This window comes from Vigna radiata, unplaced genomic scaffold (genome assembly GCF_000741045.1).
Source record: "Vigna radiata var. radiata cultivar VC1973A unplaced genomic scaffold, Vradiata_ver6 scaffold_223, whole genome shotgun sequence".
In the NCBI taxonomy this organism is placed as follows: Eukaryota; Viridiplantae; Streptophyta; class Magnoliopsida; order Fabales; family Fabaceae; genus Vigna; species Vigna radiata.
Window position 1 is genome coordinate 365,984 of NW_014543246.1, and position 13,547 is coordinate 379,530.

The window sequence follows — 13,547 nt, forward strand, 5'->3', positions numbered from 1 at the left end:
CTTAACAAACCCATATATATATATATATATATATATATATATATATATATATATATATATATTGTAAATTACTTAAAAAAATTCATGGCAAATGATCATAATATGAGAATGGTGAGAGATACTAAAATAGTTATGATGATAAAAATAAAAGAAATATATACATACTCATATTTGTGTAATTTTAAAATTGTATATTATTTATATTTATATCCAAATCCAGTCAATGCATTAAAATAAAAATAAATATAAAAAATATCTATAAAAATGAGTTTATTTATCATCATATTAAATAAAAATGTATTATTTAGTAATTTTAAAGTTATACTTATAATTGAACTTAGAATAAATATTTTTTATCAATTTCTTACGCAATATATGCATATGAATAATATTTTTGAATGACTTTTATTTTATTTTTAAAAGAAAATCATTGGTATATATAAATGTTTTCTACACAATAATTAAATTTTCATTTATTTAATTATTTTTATTTTATATTGATTATTTTAAAATATATCTATAATGAATTTTTATCTATTAATTATATACGTATTTTTATATTAACAATATATATCAAATTTATTATTTTTAAAATATGAAATTTAAATTTACTTTATTATATATGCATATATTATTTTTTATCAGCAATTATTAGTAAGAAAAAAAGTTGAACCACAATTCTTTCCATTTTCTCTTCCAACTTTGTCACAAGTCACTTTATAATATATATATATATATATATATATATATATATATATATATATATATATATATATATATTATTTCTCTATACAGAGGACATAGGGAACAAATCATTTATTTTCAAAAGGGTAGATGATGGAAGAGTGACTATTGGACCCAAATTATCTAAATAAAAACCTGGTCAAGTAACATTCTATCCAGTTTTGGTGTTTTCTTTACTTTTTCTTTTATTATTATTTTACTTTTATGGGAATAAGAATTATTCGAACATCTCAACATTTACAATCTTAGTTTCGTAATTTGATTGTTCCTTGTTATAATTGGAGAGAAAAGGAATGAATTAATTAGCAATGTAAAATTTATTATATAATCTTCAATTTGCTTTTAAAAAGTGCAAGTAAAGGAAGAAAACAGGAAAAAGTAGAAAAATGAAAAACAGGATAAAATAAAACATGAAAATTGAGAGGATAAAAAGACGTTATGAAAGTAAGAGAATGTTACTCTGACAATCTTTAATTTAAATTTAATAGTTAAGATTATATGTTTTCTCCTCTTATAATAAACTCTTATTTTGTACCTTATTATAAAAGTGTGTTTGGTAAAATTAAATCAGGACTTCATTACCACGGTCGAACGGCCATTCCTTTAAGGGAGATATTGCTATGAAATAAAATTATTATATCCGAGATATTAAACAATAAAAGTTGAAAAATAATAAGAATAAAAAGATAGATAGGAAAGGAAAGAAAATATAAATCTACCGAGTGAAGTGTACGAATAATAAGCACACATATATTGTATGAGAAATATACTTATTATTTATGAAAGAAATCATAAAAATTAATACATGAATAATTAAGTTCTTAATATTGTTTTAAAGAATAATTACTTAAAATCTCACTTATATATATATTTTTAAAATTTTCGAATGATATATATATATATATATATATATTTTTTTTTTTTTTCAATTATACCCTTATTTTTTTTATGATGTATTAAAAAATGTTTAAATATATTTTTAAAGAGCAATTATTATATGGAAAGAAATAGAAGATTTATTGACACTAACTATATGACGTTTACGTCAAAGTGATTAACGTAAGTATGATTAAATAAGTAGAGTATATGATTTAATGTGATATTTTATTATAGCTCATTTGCTTGAGTATCGGTGTTGTCTTGCTATCCCATTGATTGGAGTGTAATAACTATAACTTAAAGCAGTCTCTATTTATAATAGAAAAGTATATGCGTATATATATTAATAGGTGTTGTTATTCTTTCAATTTCGAAGTCCCTGGTTATGAATGTGTTGAAGTTAGCGTTATGTCCAATTTTGTAAAGAAAGGGCAAAAAATAGGAAATGTGGATGCCATTGTCCGGTACACACATGAAATGCTTACACATTAAATCACATTAATAAAGTTAGTGTGTGATATGTTTCTTTGTTGCTGCTCCTTTCAAACGGAGATAACTATCTTCCGTCATGCTCAAAATTCAACGCAACCAGTTAAAAGTCTCCTACTCAATATATTATAGGAAAACTTTATACTTTCCAACTAGTAAATCTTATTAGTTTATCTTAGCAAATATTAAACTATTAGTATAACTAAGTTTTAATACTTTTTATAATATATGGTAATATGACATAATTATGTATCAACAAACCGTTATACTCGTATACAAATATATCTTTATTTGTCTTTTTATATAAAATGTTGGATACATTTTTCAGTTTTAAGAATATGAATTGGTTTACTTATTAATATACTTAGTTGGTACATTTTAGGAGAATGTATTAAATTTTTGTTATAAAAAATCTTTACTAAAAAACATATTTAAATTTAAAGATGATTTAATGATTTTAAAATTTAATTTAAAATAAAAAATAAAAAGTAATTATTTATCATTATGTATTATTAGTAGTTATTTATCATCCATGATTGTTATCACGTGTATTATTTTTTATTTTAAAAAACATATTTTATTTTATTTTTTATTTTAAATTAAATTTTAAAATTATTAAAATCTCGATTATTTTTTTAATAGAGATTTTTTTTAACCGAAAGTTCGATACATTTTGTTAGAATCTATCAATAAAAAAAACTTTAAGTAAATTAACAAATCCATATATATAATAATAATAATAATAATAATAATAATAATAATAATAATAATAATAATAATAATAATAATGATAATGATAAAAATGATAAAACTAAATATTCAAACAGAGAAAAAAAGGGATGCAAACTAAATTAAACATAGAAATCCAATAAACATAAAAAGATAAAGTTATACACATAAAAATTTGGCTTAATTAAGTCACAAGCTTCTTATAAATTTTGGTATTTTTAATTGAGTTTTTATTATTAGTTTTTATTTTAATAAGTACTCAAAATTTTTATTTTTTTTTTTGTTAATTGGGTAACATGATTGCTATATTACTCTATCGTTATGTTATTTATCTCTACATATTAAAATTATAAAACAATATTGTGGTTGTAAAAAAGTGAGAAATTATTTTTATTTACATTTATTAAAAACTGTTGAATAAGAATGAACTCTCATAATTATTTGTGTTAATGGCGTTGAGAATGACGATCCATTACCCAGTTTAGGTGACAACATGAAAACCATTTAAAAGCAAAACAATAAAGTAATTTAACATATTTTTAATTAAAATAATAAAAATTATTTGTCATGTAATATCATTTTATATTAACGAAAATTTCTCATATTTCGTAATACATGAAAATAAGTAAGCAAGATCATAAATATGATAATAATTAGACCTTCTAATTAATGAAAATTATACAATTGTAACTTAAATGAAAAATATAAATATTTTAATGCTGGACAAAATAAAAAAAAAATGATTAAGAACTCAATTGAAAATATCAGGAGAAACTTAAAATTTAATGAAACCTAAAAAATTTCATTAAAAATTAAGAGGTTTGAAAATAAAATTATACATAATCAATTATATAATTACTTTTTTAATTAATGCTTATTAATAAATACAATACCACAAATGCATAAGTTCATGTTGTTAATGTACTTTTTACTAACATTTAAGTTTTGTATTTTGATAAAATAATAATTTTTAAATAAAATAAAATATTAGTAATATATAAACTTGTTTAATGTTCTTTAATTTTCAATTATATTATTCTATCTAACTAATTTTTTTTACCCTCACTTTAGTCCAAATAAAATATAAATGACTACTTACTCTAAATATTTTTTTACATGAAAATTGGTTATTGGTAAGAAAAGAATCACGTCTTAGAATTATAAGGGATTCAATTAGTGTCTTGATAAGACAGTGCTTAAACAATTTTAATAATGAAAATAATTTAAAAAATAAAACATAAATTTATGATTCGTTTATTAATTTTAACAATTTAATAATTTGTTTCTTACGAGAAAAGTCAGAGGATATATATTAATGTATTTGTGCATAAACATTGTAATATTTATATTAGTATGTTAATCGTTGTGAAGAAAAGTTGTATTGATTAACAAAACAACTTAATGTTTAACGTTGATTTAATTATTAGTAAATGATAATTTTATATATATAGCAGAAGAAGCATGAAACATTTTGACACAGACAAGAATCTTTTGTTATCTCATGAATGTCAATTGTGAAGGCTAATTCTGAAAGGAAAAAAAAATATGGTGAGTTTGATGATTGCTTGGTGTTGGTTCGATGCATGGCGACAAAAATCTTCTCTGAAAGATAAAGAGACTTTATTTAAAAATTGAATGATCAACTAACTTGTATTATAAGCTAAAATAATCAGTAAAACGCAGATTATACAAAAACATTGTGCTAGGTAGCATTGTCATACATAATCTATTATTGGTTGGAGAAGAACTTATCTGTAAATATAATTGCCATGATTGGCCAAACTCTCCGAGAGAGAAGTTATCATGGCAATTGCAGAAAATGGTAAATTGGTAAGAAAGAAAAGATGTTAGGGAAGAAACCAGGGTTGAAATTGCATAGGTTTACTCTTTTTATCGGACTCTCAAATTAATAAACCACCATTTTTTATTTTTATTTTAAAAATTTAGAGTCAATATGTCCTCCCTCGACCCCACAAACCTTTCCATGAACCGCTGTCGGTTGATTTTATAGTATTCTTAACGTTCACAGAACTAAAACCAGACATGCCCAACAAATATAAAGAAATAAAAAAATTAGGATTTTGTTCTCATTTCAAAGACTAAGTTTGTATTGGTAAGAAGATTATATATTGAAAGACGAAATTTAAAAAATAAAAGAGGTAAAAGGTAACAGTTATCTACGTCTGTGTCCCACACTAAACATAAGTACCTTAGCCTCCTTACATCTTAATTAATTCTAATAATCCCAAGACGCAACCTTCTCAAATGACACATGCATTGGATCACATTGTCAAAAGGTAAAACTGAAGATGAATTATGTGCTATGAGGTCACCATATTGTTATTAATCAAATAAAGCGCCATGCAGAATATATATATATATATATATATATATATATATATATATATATATATACATGTACATGATTATCATTTGCTATATGAGGTTATATTTCAGACGGAATCGAAAATAAAACAGACTGAGTAGTTAGTGCTTAATTGGTAATTAATAAAAATCAGTGTATGTTTATAGAATCATTCCCTTTAATTATTTATTTTTTAATTTTCTAGAAATAGAGATATCTTAAAAACCAATCTATTCCAATGCAAAAGCAGCAGCGGATTTGCGTAAAACCCACTTGATTGCTGCACCTTCCTCAGGGTTCTACATTCTCTCTCTCTCTTAACTTCAATCCTAAGTATGATTTATGATTTTGCCTCCTCTCTTTAAATGAACACAATTAGTTTAGGTTACTCTTTTTCCACCCCCACAACATAACAATATTTCTACCTCGTCAAACATTTATAAATGACACGACCACTGGGTAATATTTCACGCTATATAGAGCCACTCACCACTTCAAAGCTTACATTCTTCCTCCAATATTAAGTAACATCGCCGTTCCCTCTGTTCTCTCTCACAGATGGGTCGCCATTCCTGTTGTGTAAAGCAAAAATTGAGGAAAGGTTTATGGTCCCCTGAAGAAGATGAGAAGCTCTTCAACTACATAACCAGATTTGGAGTTGGATGCTGGAGTTCGGTTCCCAAACTAGCTGGTAACAACTTACCTATTCTTTCTTCTTTTTCCACTCCTTCAAAACAAAAACCAAGGGAGAGACTACTTAACTCATTTCATTACTCTCAGGATTGCAGAGATGTGGAAAGAGTTGCAGGTTGAGATGGATAAACTATTTGAGGCCTGATTTAAAGAGAGGGATGTTCTCACAGCAGGAGGAGGATCTTATAATCAGTCTCCATGAAGTTCTTGGAAACAGGTAATCCATTGAAGCATGTTCAATATATATACGATTTAAGTAAATCATTTTTTTCTTGTTTAAACGGTTAACCATTGATTGGTTGTGAATTTGTTTTCTTCTGAATATCAGGTGGGCTCAAATAGCAGCACAGTTACCAGGGAGAACAGATAATGAGATTAAAAACTTCTGGAATTCATGTCTAAAGAAGAAGCTTCTGAAACAAGGGATTGACCCAAATACACACAAGCCTTTAACAGAAGGTCATGTTAAGGAAGAAAAGAAAATCACAGAGACAGCACCTATGCAAACACCACTGTCTCAAGGCCTTTCAGTTCCATTAACTTTCCCTTCATCACAGGGAACAACACTTCTAATAGATTCCAATTACTATGATGGAGGACTAACTGAAGCTTCAAGAGAAATGTTCTTCAACAAGCCAGCATTGGACCCGTTATCCTACTATGATTTTCCAATGGGTGCTGCACAGTCTGGTTTTAACTTACCCGTGAGTCAGTATCAGACAATCCTTAAAGCATCTGATCAGAGTCCTTTTGGACCCAATTCAAGCTACGGATTCCTTTCATTGCCAAGTCTAACCAATTCTGATCATGGGAATGTGTCGGTGACGGAGTTTTCGGACAACAATTCAGCTTCCAAAATCAGTTCATTGCTCATGAATGAGCAGGTGAAAGAAAGTTCCAGCAATAGCTCAAACATGAGCACCATTTACGCTGGAGGAGGGTGTCATATTAGTAGCATGATGGAAAATGCAAGTTTCTCGTGGGAGGGTGACAACAAATTTGACCCTTTGTTTCAGTTCCAAGTAAATGCCACAAAATCCGAGGATTTTAAGACAAGTCCATGGGAAGACGGGCAGCTTCAGACTCGCAATTCTATAGATTTCACTAGCTTTCCATTAACTTCACTTTCAGAAGATCTAACCGGGGAAAATTTTGATGTATTTCAGCATATATGAACTGTAAATTCTTTCTTTTTGATTTTTTGAACCCTTTTTCATGTTAGTAGAAAATAGAATGATGTTGATAGTACAGGAGATTTGTAGCTAAAGATTTGTGACGATCCCCCTCCCCCGAAGCTATTATTCCTATTGATGTATTTGTTTTCATCAGCCAAAGTTTGAATAACGATATATTCTCCATGATTATTGAGTGCTGCTAAATTTGTGCAAGTCAGTGAATAGTTTTTTTTTTTATCAGATGCAGTTACCTTGTTCTTTTATCTTTTATCTCCTTTATCCTTGTAGTAGCTGTCTTCTATATCAGGTGGTCAAAGAGTAGAATACGATAAAGAGGAGAAGCACCCATACACTGCACCAAGTTACGAATTCCATTTAATTTTGGCTGATCATTCCTTTTATAATATATATATATATATATATATATATATATATATATATATATGATATTATTATATATCACACATGGGGACACACGCTCGTGTGTTTCTCAAAATATACATGATGTATATAGTGGGCTTTGGTAGATATATATTAGCGCTGGCAGGGTTTGAATAAGAAGATTATCCTGTCCTATCGTATAATGAGAGGATGATGCTTTCGCTGGCATATGACAGCACCATGCATTTGGTGAATCCCTCCAAAAGGCTAAAATTGGCTCCCCAAAATCTCCATTATTGGAGAGAGACAAGTTCATATAACTGATTAAAGTCTAAAGCTATAGGGTCCTCTCCTTCTGTATAACATATACGGTTCCAAATTTAAACCACCTTTAAAATCATCTTTAATATAGCAGTCACCCGAGTAACCACTCCATGCTTATGCTATATCACCACAGCTTGCATGCGGTGATCATCTTATTTATTATATATATATATATATATACATATACAATAACAGTTGTTCGGGGTTCTAAGGGTTTGAAGAAAATTATGCTTTTCAAGCGAGAGAGGATGTGACTGCACAGTTTATAATAACAGCTGAATTTAATTTCCTATCAGTTTGGTTATGTTTCTTATATATACATGTTCTCTAATTATGAAAAAGATAACCAATTAAAGCAAATGAAATGAGAGAAGAACCCACACAATGACGTACACCAACTACTCTAGTACTTGTTACAACCACATATACATCAGGCATAACATAGGCCATTATTGAGTCATAAATCAGGAAAATTAAATTTGCTCTCAATTCTCACGCAAACCCTTCCAAAAAAGTCAATCGGTCCTATGGTGATCGATGAGACGAGATGATGTTAACTGTTTGGACATAGTGCATGTAATTTTGAGCCACTGTGTTGACTTAGCTAGCAAACAAAAGTGTGCAGTAACTCCGGTGAGGACCACAGATGGTCCTACCCTAGGTTGCTACTTTGCCATATACCAAATTAAGACGGTGAAAGTCACTATTACTTCAATTAGAACAGCTGTGAACTAAGGCATAACCACACCATAAAAGCAAGAGAGGGACAGTGCATAACCACATCATAAATTAATTAGCTTAAGTGTTTAGCCTACGCTCACGCTTCTCCTTTATCATGTATGGCTGTTTGGGCAAATTATGATATAGCCATAGCCAAAAAGATGCATAATTATGCCACAACTAGCTTCATATATATTATTGCAAATCACGAAACTTCTTGCAACCAAACAGCTTCTCATTGTGGAGGCAGTTATACCTTTCTCTAGGATCAAAAGTCAATTAGATTCTCAGCAAAATCAGAGGCAATAACATTGCTGTCAAAAAGCTGGTTTTAACTTATGATTATACAAACCACTGTAAAACCTTCGCCTGGATTCTCTCAAACCTGCTCTCTTATGATTATACTCTACATATATTTTTCGACAACTGATGTTTATATTAATATCCTTTTTGTTCCAAAACAAATCACAAGTAATTGTTTTCTGTTTTCAATTTATTTCTGAGATATTTAATCCAAAAATGGATAATGTTAAATTTTCATAGCAAAACTATGCATCTTGAAATCTAACCATATAAATATCATATGATAGATAATATTTTAAAGGTGATACACATATAAGTGTGGGTGCCGACGCGGTTGGTAGTTAGCTACCTGAGGAACTGGAGCTGCAATTGAAGTGTGATGATAAAAGTGAAAAAAAAAAGAAGTATAATTAAGAAAGAGAAATATGAGAGATATGGTTGAAGTGAAATACTAAGTAATGTGGTAGCCTTTTCGGGTCAACTAACGGTGCATCACACAAGAGATATCAAAATGCTTTTGGTGAATAATGACTTTTGAACTTAGCAAAATTCTTAACAATATGATATAGGGACACCGACAAGTGCTGTCTCCTGCTTAAAAGGAAAAGAAATTTTGCCAACTTCTTATGATGTTAGTCAAATATATATACCTTTCTTTTCTTAAACATATTATAAACTTTTAAATTTCAATTTTCAATCGTAAATTAAATTTTCACATGTTTTTACCTTACAGCTTTGGAATTATTATTTTCTTTTAAAAAGGATAGATTTTCTTTTAATTCAAGAAAATGGCAAGATTCAAAGAAAAATACAGAAATAATGGGTGAGTTTGGCAACATTGCTATGCTTTTTAATTAAATTTATTTTTTTATGGGTAATTTCATGAACATATATCTGTATTCCATATAAAATTGAATTGTACATTTGTTTTTACAGTTTTTAAAATTTAACCAATTTTAATAAATCATCATTTTATCTAATATTTATTAAATAAAACTTAACGTACGGTGACTAAGAGACAACGAATGCTAAGATTTATTATTAGTATTTTCTAAAGGAGAATCATCAGAAAAATCAATACTAATTAGACATGAACATAACTCGTATAATGCTCAACTACAAAACTTAAATTTACATTTAGATTTTCAATAACAATTAAGATTAATAATTGAATAATATATTAACCAAATGTACAAATTTAGTAAGGACCGAAGTGTATTTCCATAAAATTAGAAGAATCAAAAGTGAATTTAAATCTTAAAATTTTAATTGGTGGAGAATGATTCTCGATAGATTCTTTGATCCTTAGCTATGAGTAGTAAAATTATTTGTAGTTTAAGCGTCTTCTGTAAGAAGGTTAGAGTTTTATTGACAATTCTAAAGTGTGATTTGCTTCTCTGGGTGAATAAAATATGAAAAAGCTAGCACAATTTACACGTTGAGGTTGAAATGATAGCTAACAAATGATTTTGGTTTGCAATTGGTAATGGCAGGAAAGTAAAGAAGTGGAGAAATGGAATGAAAACGAAGTTAGGTAGAAGCCAATGATTCATGGTGTTTGGGCTTTAAATCGAATGCATGAGTGAGGCGTTGAACTTAACCTCAGAGAGCTTAGGCTTCTAGAGGAAATGGATGGACCATGTCATTCAGAATCATGAATTTGAGCCCCCAAAGACCTTGCGATCATAAAAGAAACCAACCCTTTGAATCATTGCAAAATATCTCAACGATTATGTTTGACATTTCGGCATTCTTTAACCCTGTAAAACTTGCTACAGTACTTCTTTTTACCAAATGAATTCAGCTTTATGACTTGCAAGTGATTATGACCTTAACACCGCAAAGGAAACAGGATGCTTTTTTTTTTTTTTTTCATTTCTCCTTTTTATTTTGGGCTAAGGAGAAAGTGAACAAACTTAAAAGTACATAAAGCATTCCTTAAATTGAACGTCTTAATAATGGCTACTCATCAAATATAAGCTGCAAGTTGACATCCATGGAAATGTGTTTTTCACTGATTGCGCTTTCCTCACTCAAACCACGAAACTTCTGATTGCGTATTCATGGACTGTCTTCTATTGCATATACCACTACTGACTGTGACTTTCTAATTTCATCACACTTCCAATTAATTACTTGGTTTAACTAAGCAAATTCCAAGTTGAAATCATTCCCTTCTAGCTAAAGTTACTCTCAATACAAGTCACCAGGAATGGGCCACAAAGAAAAAAGGTTCACAGTGTTGGCAAGAAAATACAGGTACAAATATTCAAATACTTAATGACATTGTTTCCCAAGGGTTTTAGTTAAGAATGCAGGTGATAATTTGTGTAAAGTGCAATCTCAAACTATAGGCAATGGACAAAACATACTGCATGGCAGTTTACAAACCTTTATTTCTTAATGAGTTACTCAGCCCTACACCATCATTAGTAAATAAGTGACAGCAGATCCGCTACTTTCGATAAAGGAAGAATGATTCCCTGATGAAAGTTCAGTGTGGAATAATATAATTTGTCTTGAAATTTGATATAACATACTTCTTTTTTTACTGACAGAGGTCAGTTCGATTATCTGTCAAATGGGAATTGAATTTGGGTGATCAATCTCTGTGGAGGACCACTGAACCAAGTGTACGCTTTGTGTGCAATTAAATATATAATGATGTTTGTTCAGAACTTGAGAGTATTAGATACGTAATCGAGCAACTCAATAATTTTGGTCACGTGCTTAAATGGTCTGTACAAATTGCAATCAGTTAAAGCCGATATACTTAATTGCATACTGTTTTCTGAAAACCAGTGACAGGGCCTGTACAACAACAACAAATATTTAGCATACTGAACCAAATGGGAATTCAGGGTCTCCCCTGCTCTAATCATCTCATCCATCGTCTTCAATAGGATTACTATGTTACAACCAACAACAAGATCAGGTTCCTGGGATGACATTAAATAACAATTAACAGATTAGGTCTAACTAAGTTATCACACTAATTCCACGAAAGATAGTATCTTCTGGATAGAAATACCTCAACTTACAGCAGAAAACAGAAATACATTCGACCATGTTGAGGACCAAGTCACCTACTAGTCCACATTACTGTTTACAACTTGGTCAAAGACTACTTAACATTTTTCAGTGTGTATAATGCATGCAAAAGCAATGAAAACCATTCAGAATAACTTAGCAAAAATGTACGCTCTGAGTGGAGGAAATAAATATAGAATAAAACTACGCGTTCGTGGCTTTAAACAACATATTTGTAGAAATATTTACATCAGGTTGCCTCAAGAAAGGTAGCTCGATTTGGAGACATTTTTAATTCCTCAGATTTGCATAAGCTTTGGACAATCTATTCTGTAGATTTATGCAGTTTATAAATACCCAGGAATTCTTTAGAACTCTTGCTGGATAATTTCTGAATCAATGTTGCTAGTAATATCACCACTTGAACTCCACACCAATACTTCTCAAAACATTGGATTGGCTAACAGAACATCTCAAGATATCCTCAGGTCAACTTTTATCGTCAGTGATGTCAAGCTGATATTATGCTTCCACAAGATAATGCAAGATGTTCATGCTCACTGTTTACAAAAACAAATTTGTGCATATACTATTTTTACCTAGGCGATCCAGACGCCAGCTGCAAACTTCGAAGACACTCAAACACGTGACATGACAACTGTGTCCAAACTTTACCCCATGCATTATATGTAGATTTACAGAGCGAACTACAACAAGGAATTATACAGACATTGCAGCCAGAATAAAATTTGAATCAAAATTGTGACTGCCAACACTAGATTGCCTCTCAAAAGTACATCCCAAGAGATCCTCACGCCAACTTCCATCATCAGTGATGTTGTACAAGCTCCTGTTACGCTTTAATCAAACAAACAAAATATCCATACCCTCCCTTCTCTTAATAACAGGACAACAAATTCGATATCTGGTCTTTTCTTTTTCTTCTAAATTTGATAACAGAAGTAGTAAAATCTGAGGAATACATGGCTTTAGCTTATTATATAATCCCTGGAGGAATTAGATCTCTAGAAGGAATCCCTGAACAAATGGGACATTTAAGTGATAAAATTTGTCGGTACAAATGAATTGCAATTGCAACTAAAAGAAGTTAAATGCATTGATATCCATGAAGTGAATTTAAGATTTTTTTTTTTTCAGGTTATGCAGGTAAATGACTAATCTTTCTTCTGATTTTAGACAAGAGATTCAAGACATATATCAGAACAATAAATTTAATGTAGTAGATATGTACGCACGCAGACTCAAATAGAACCATACTCCTGAGTGCCGTTTTCTAACCTTCTGTAAAAAACTAAAAACGCTTGTATTACTTTCACAAGCAGCTAATTTAGCTTCCGGAAAAGTTACAAAAGAATATAATTTAATGATTACAATTAATTTTACACATGTTTTTGAATTACAAAAACATTTTTGCCTTAAAAATGCGAACACAAACAGGCCCTGAATCAACATGTGGGAAAAGCATAAATTCAGAGGGAGTAATGCACAGTAAAATCAGCGATGCATATTGACATAATTTAAGGCTTTGTTTTATTTATTTTCTTTTAAAGGAAAGGTCTATGCCGTGCTTTAATCTACATAAGTAGCAACTATTGCTTTATACATTTATAAACTGTACGCAGAATTCAAATACAGAACATAAGTCTATAAAATAGAATCAAATCATTGCAGTGATATTTATGAGGAGAAAAAAG

The 13,547-nt window shown here is 29.4% G+C and overlaps 1 protein-coding gene across 1 annotated transcript; it reads left to right on the top strand.

Annotated features, from left to right (window-relative positions):
* The first annotated feature begins 5,453 nt into the window (after window positions 1–5,453).
* On the top strand, window positions 5,454–7,257 carry LOC106753306 (transcription factor MYB61). Its single transcript, XM_014635101.2, has 3 exons — window positions 5,454–5,897; window positions 5,987–6,116; window positions 6,228–7,257. Exons 1-3 carry the CDS (start codon window positions 5,765–5,767, stop codon window positions 7,072–7,074), a joined length of 1,110 nt encoding a protein of 369 aa, XP_014490587.1. The 5' UTR covers window positions 5,454–5,764; the 3' UTR covers window positions 7,075–7,257.
* The last annotated feature ends 6,290 nt before the right edge of the window (window positions 7,258–13,547 follow it).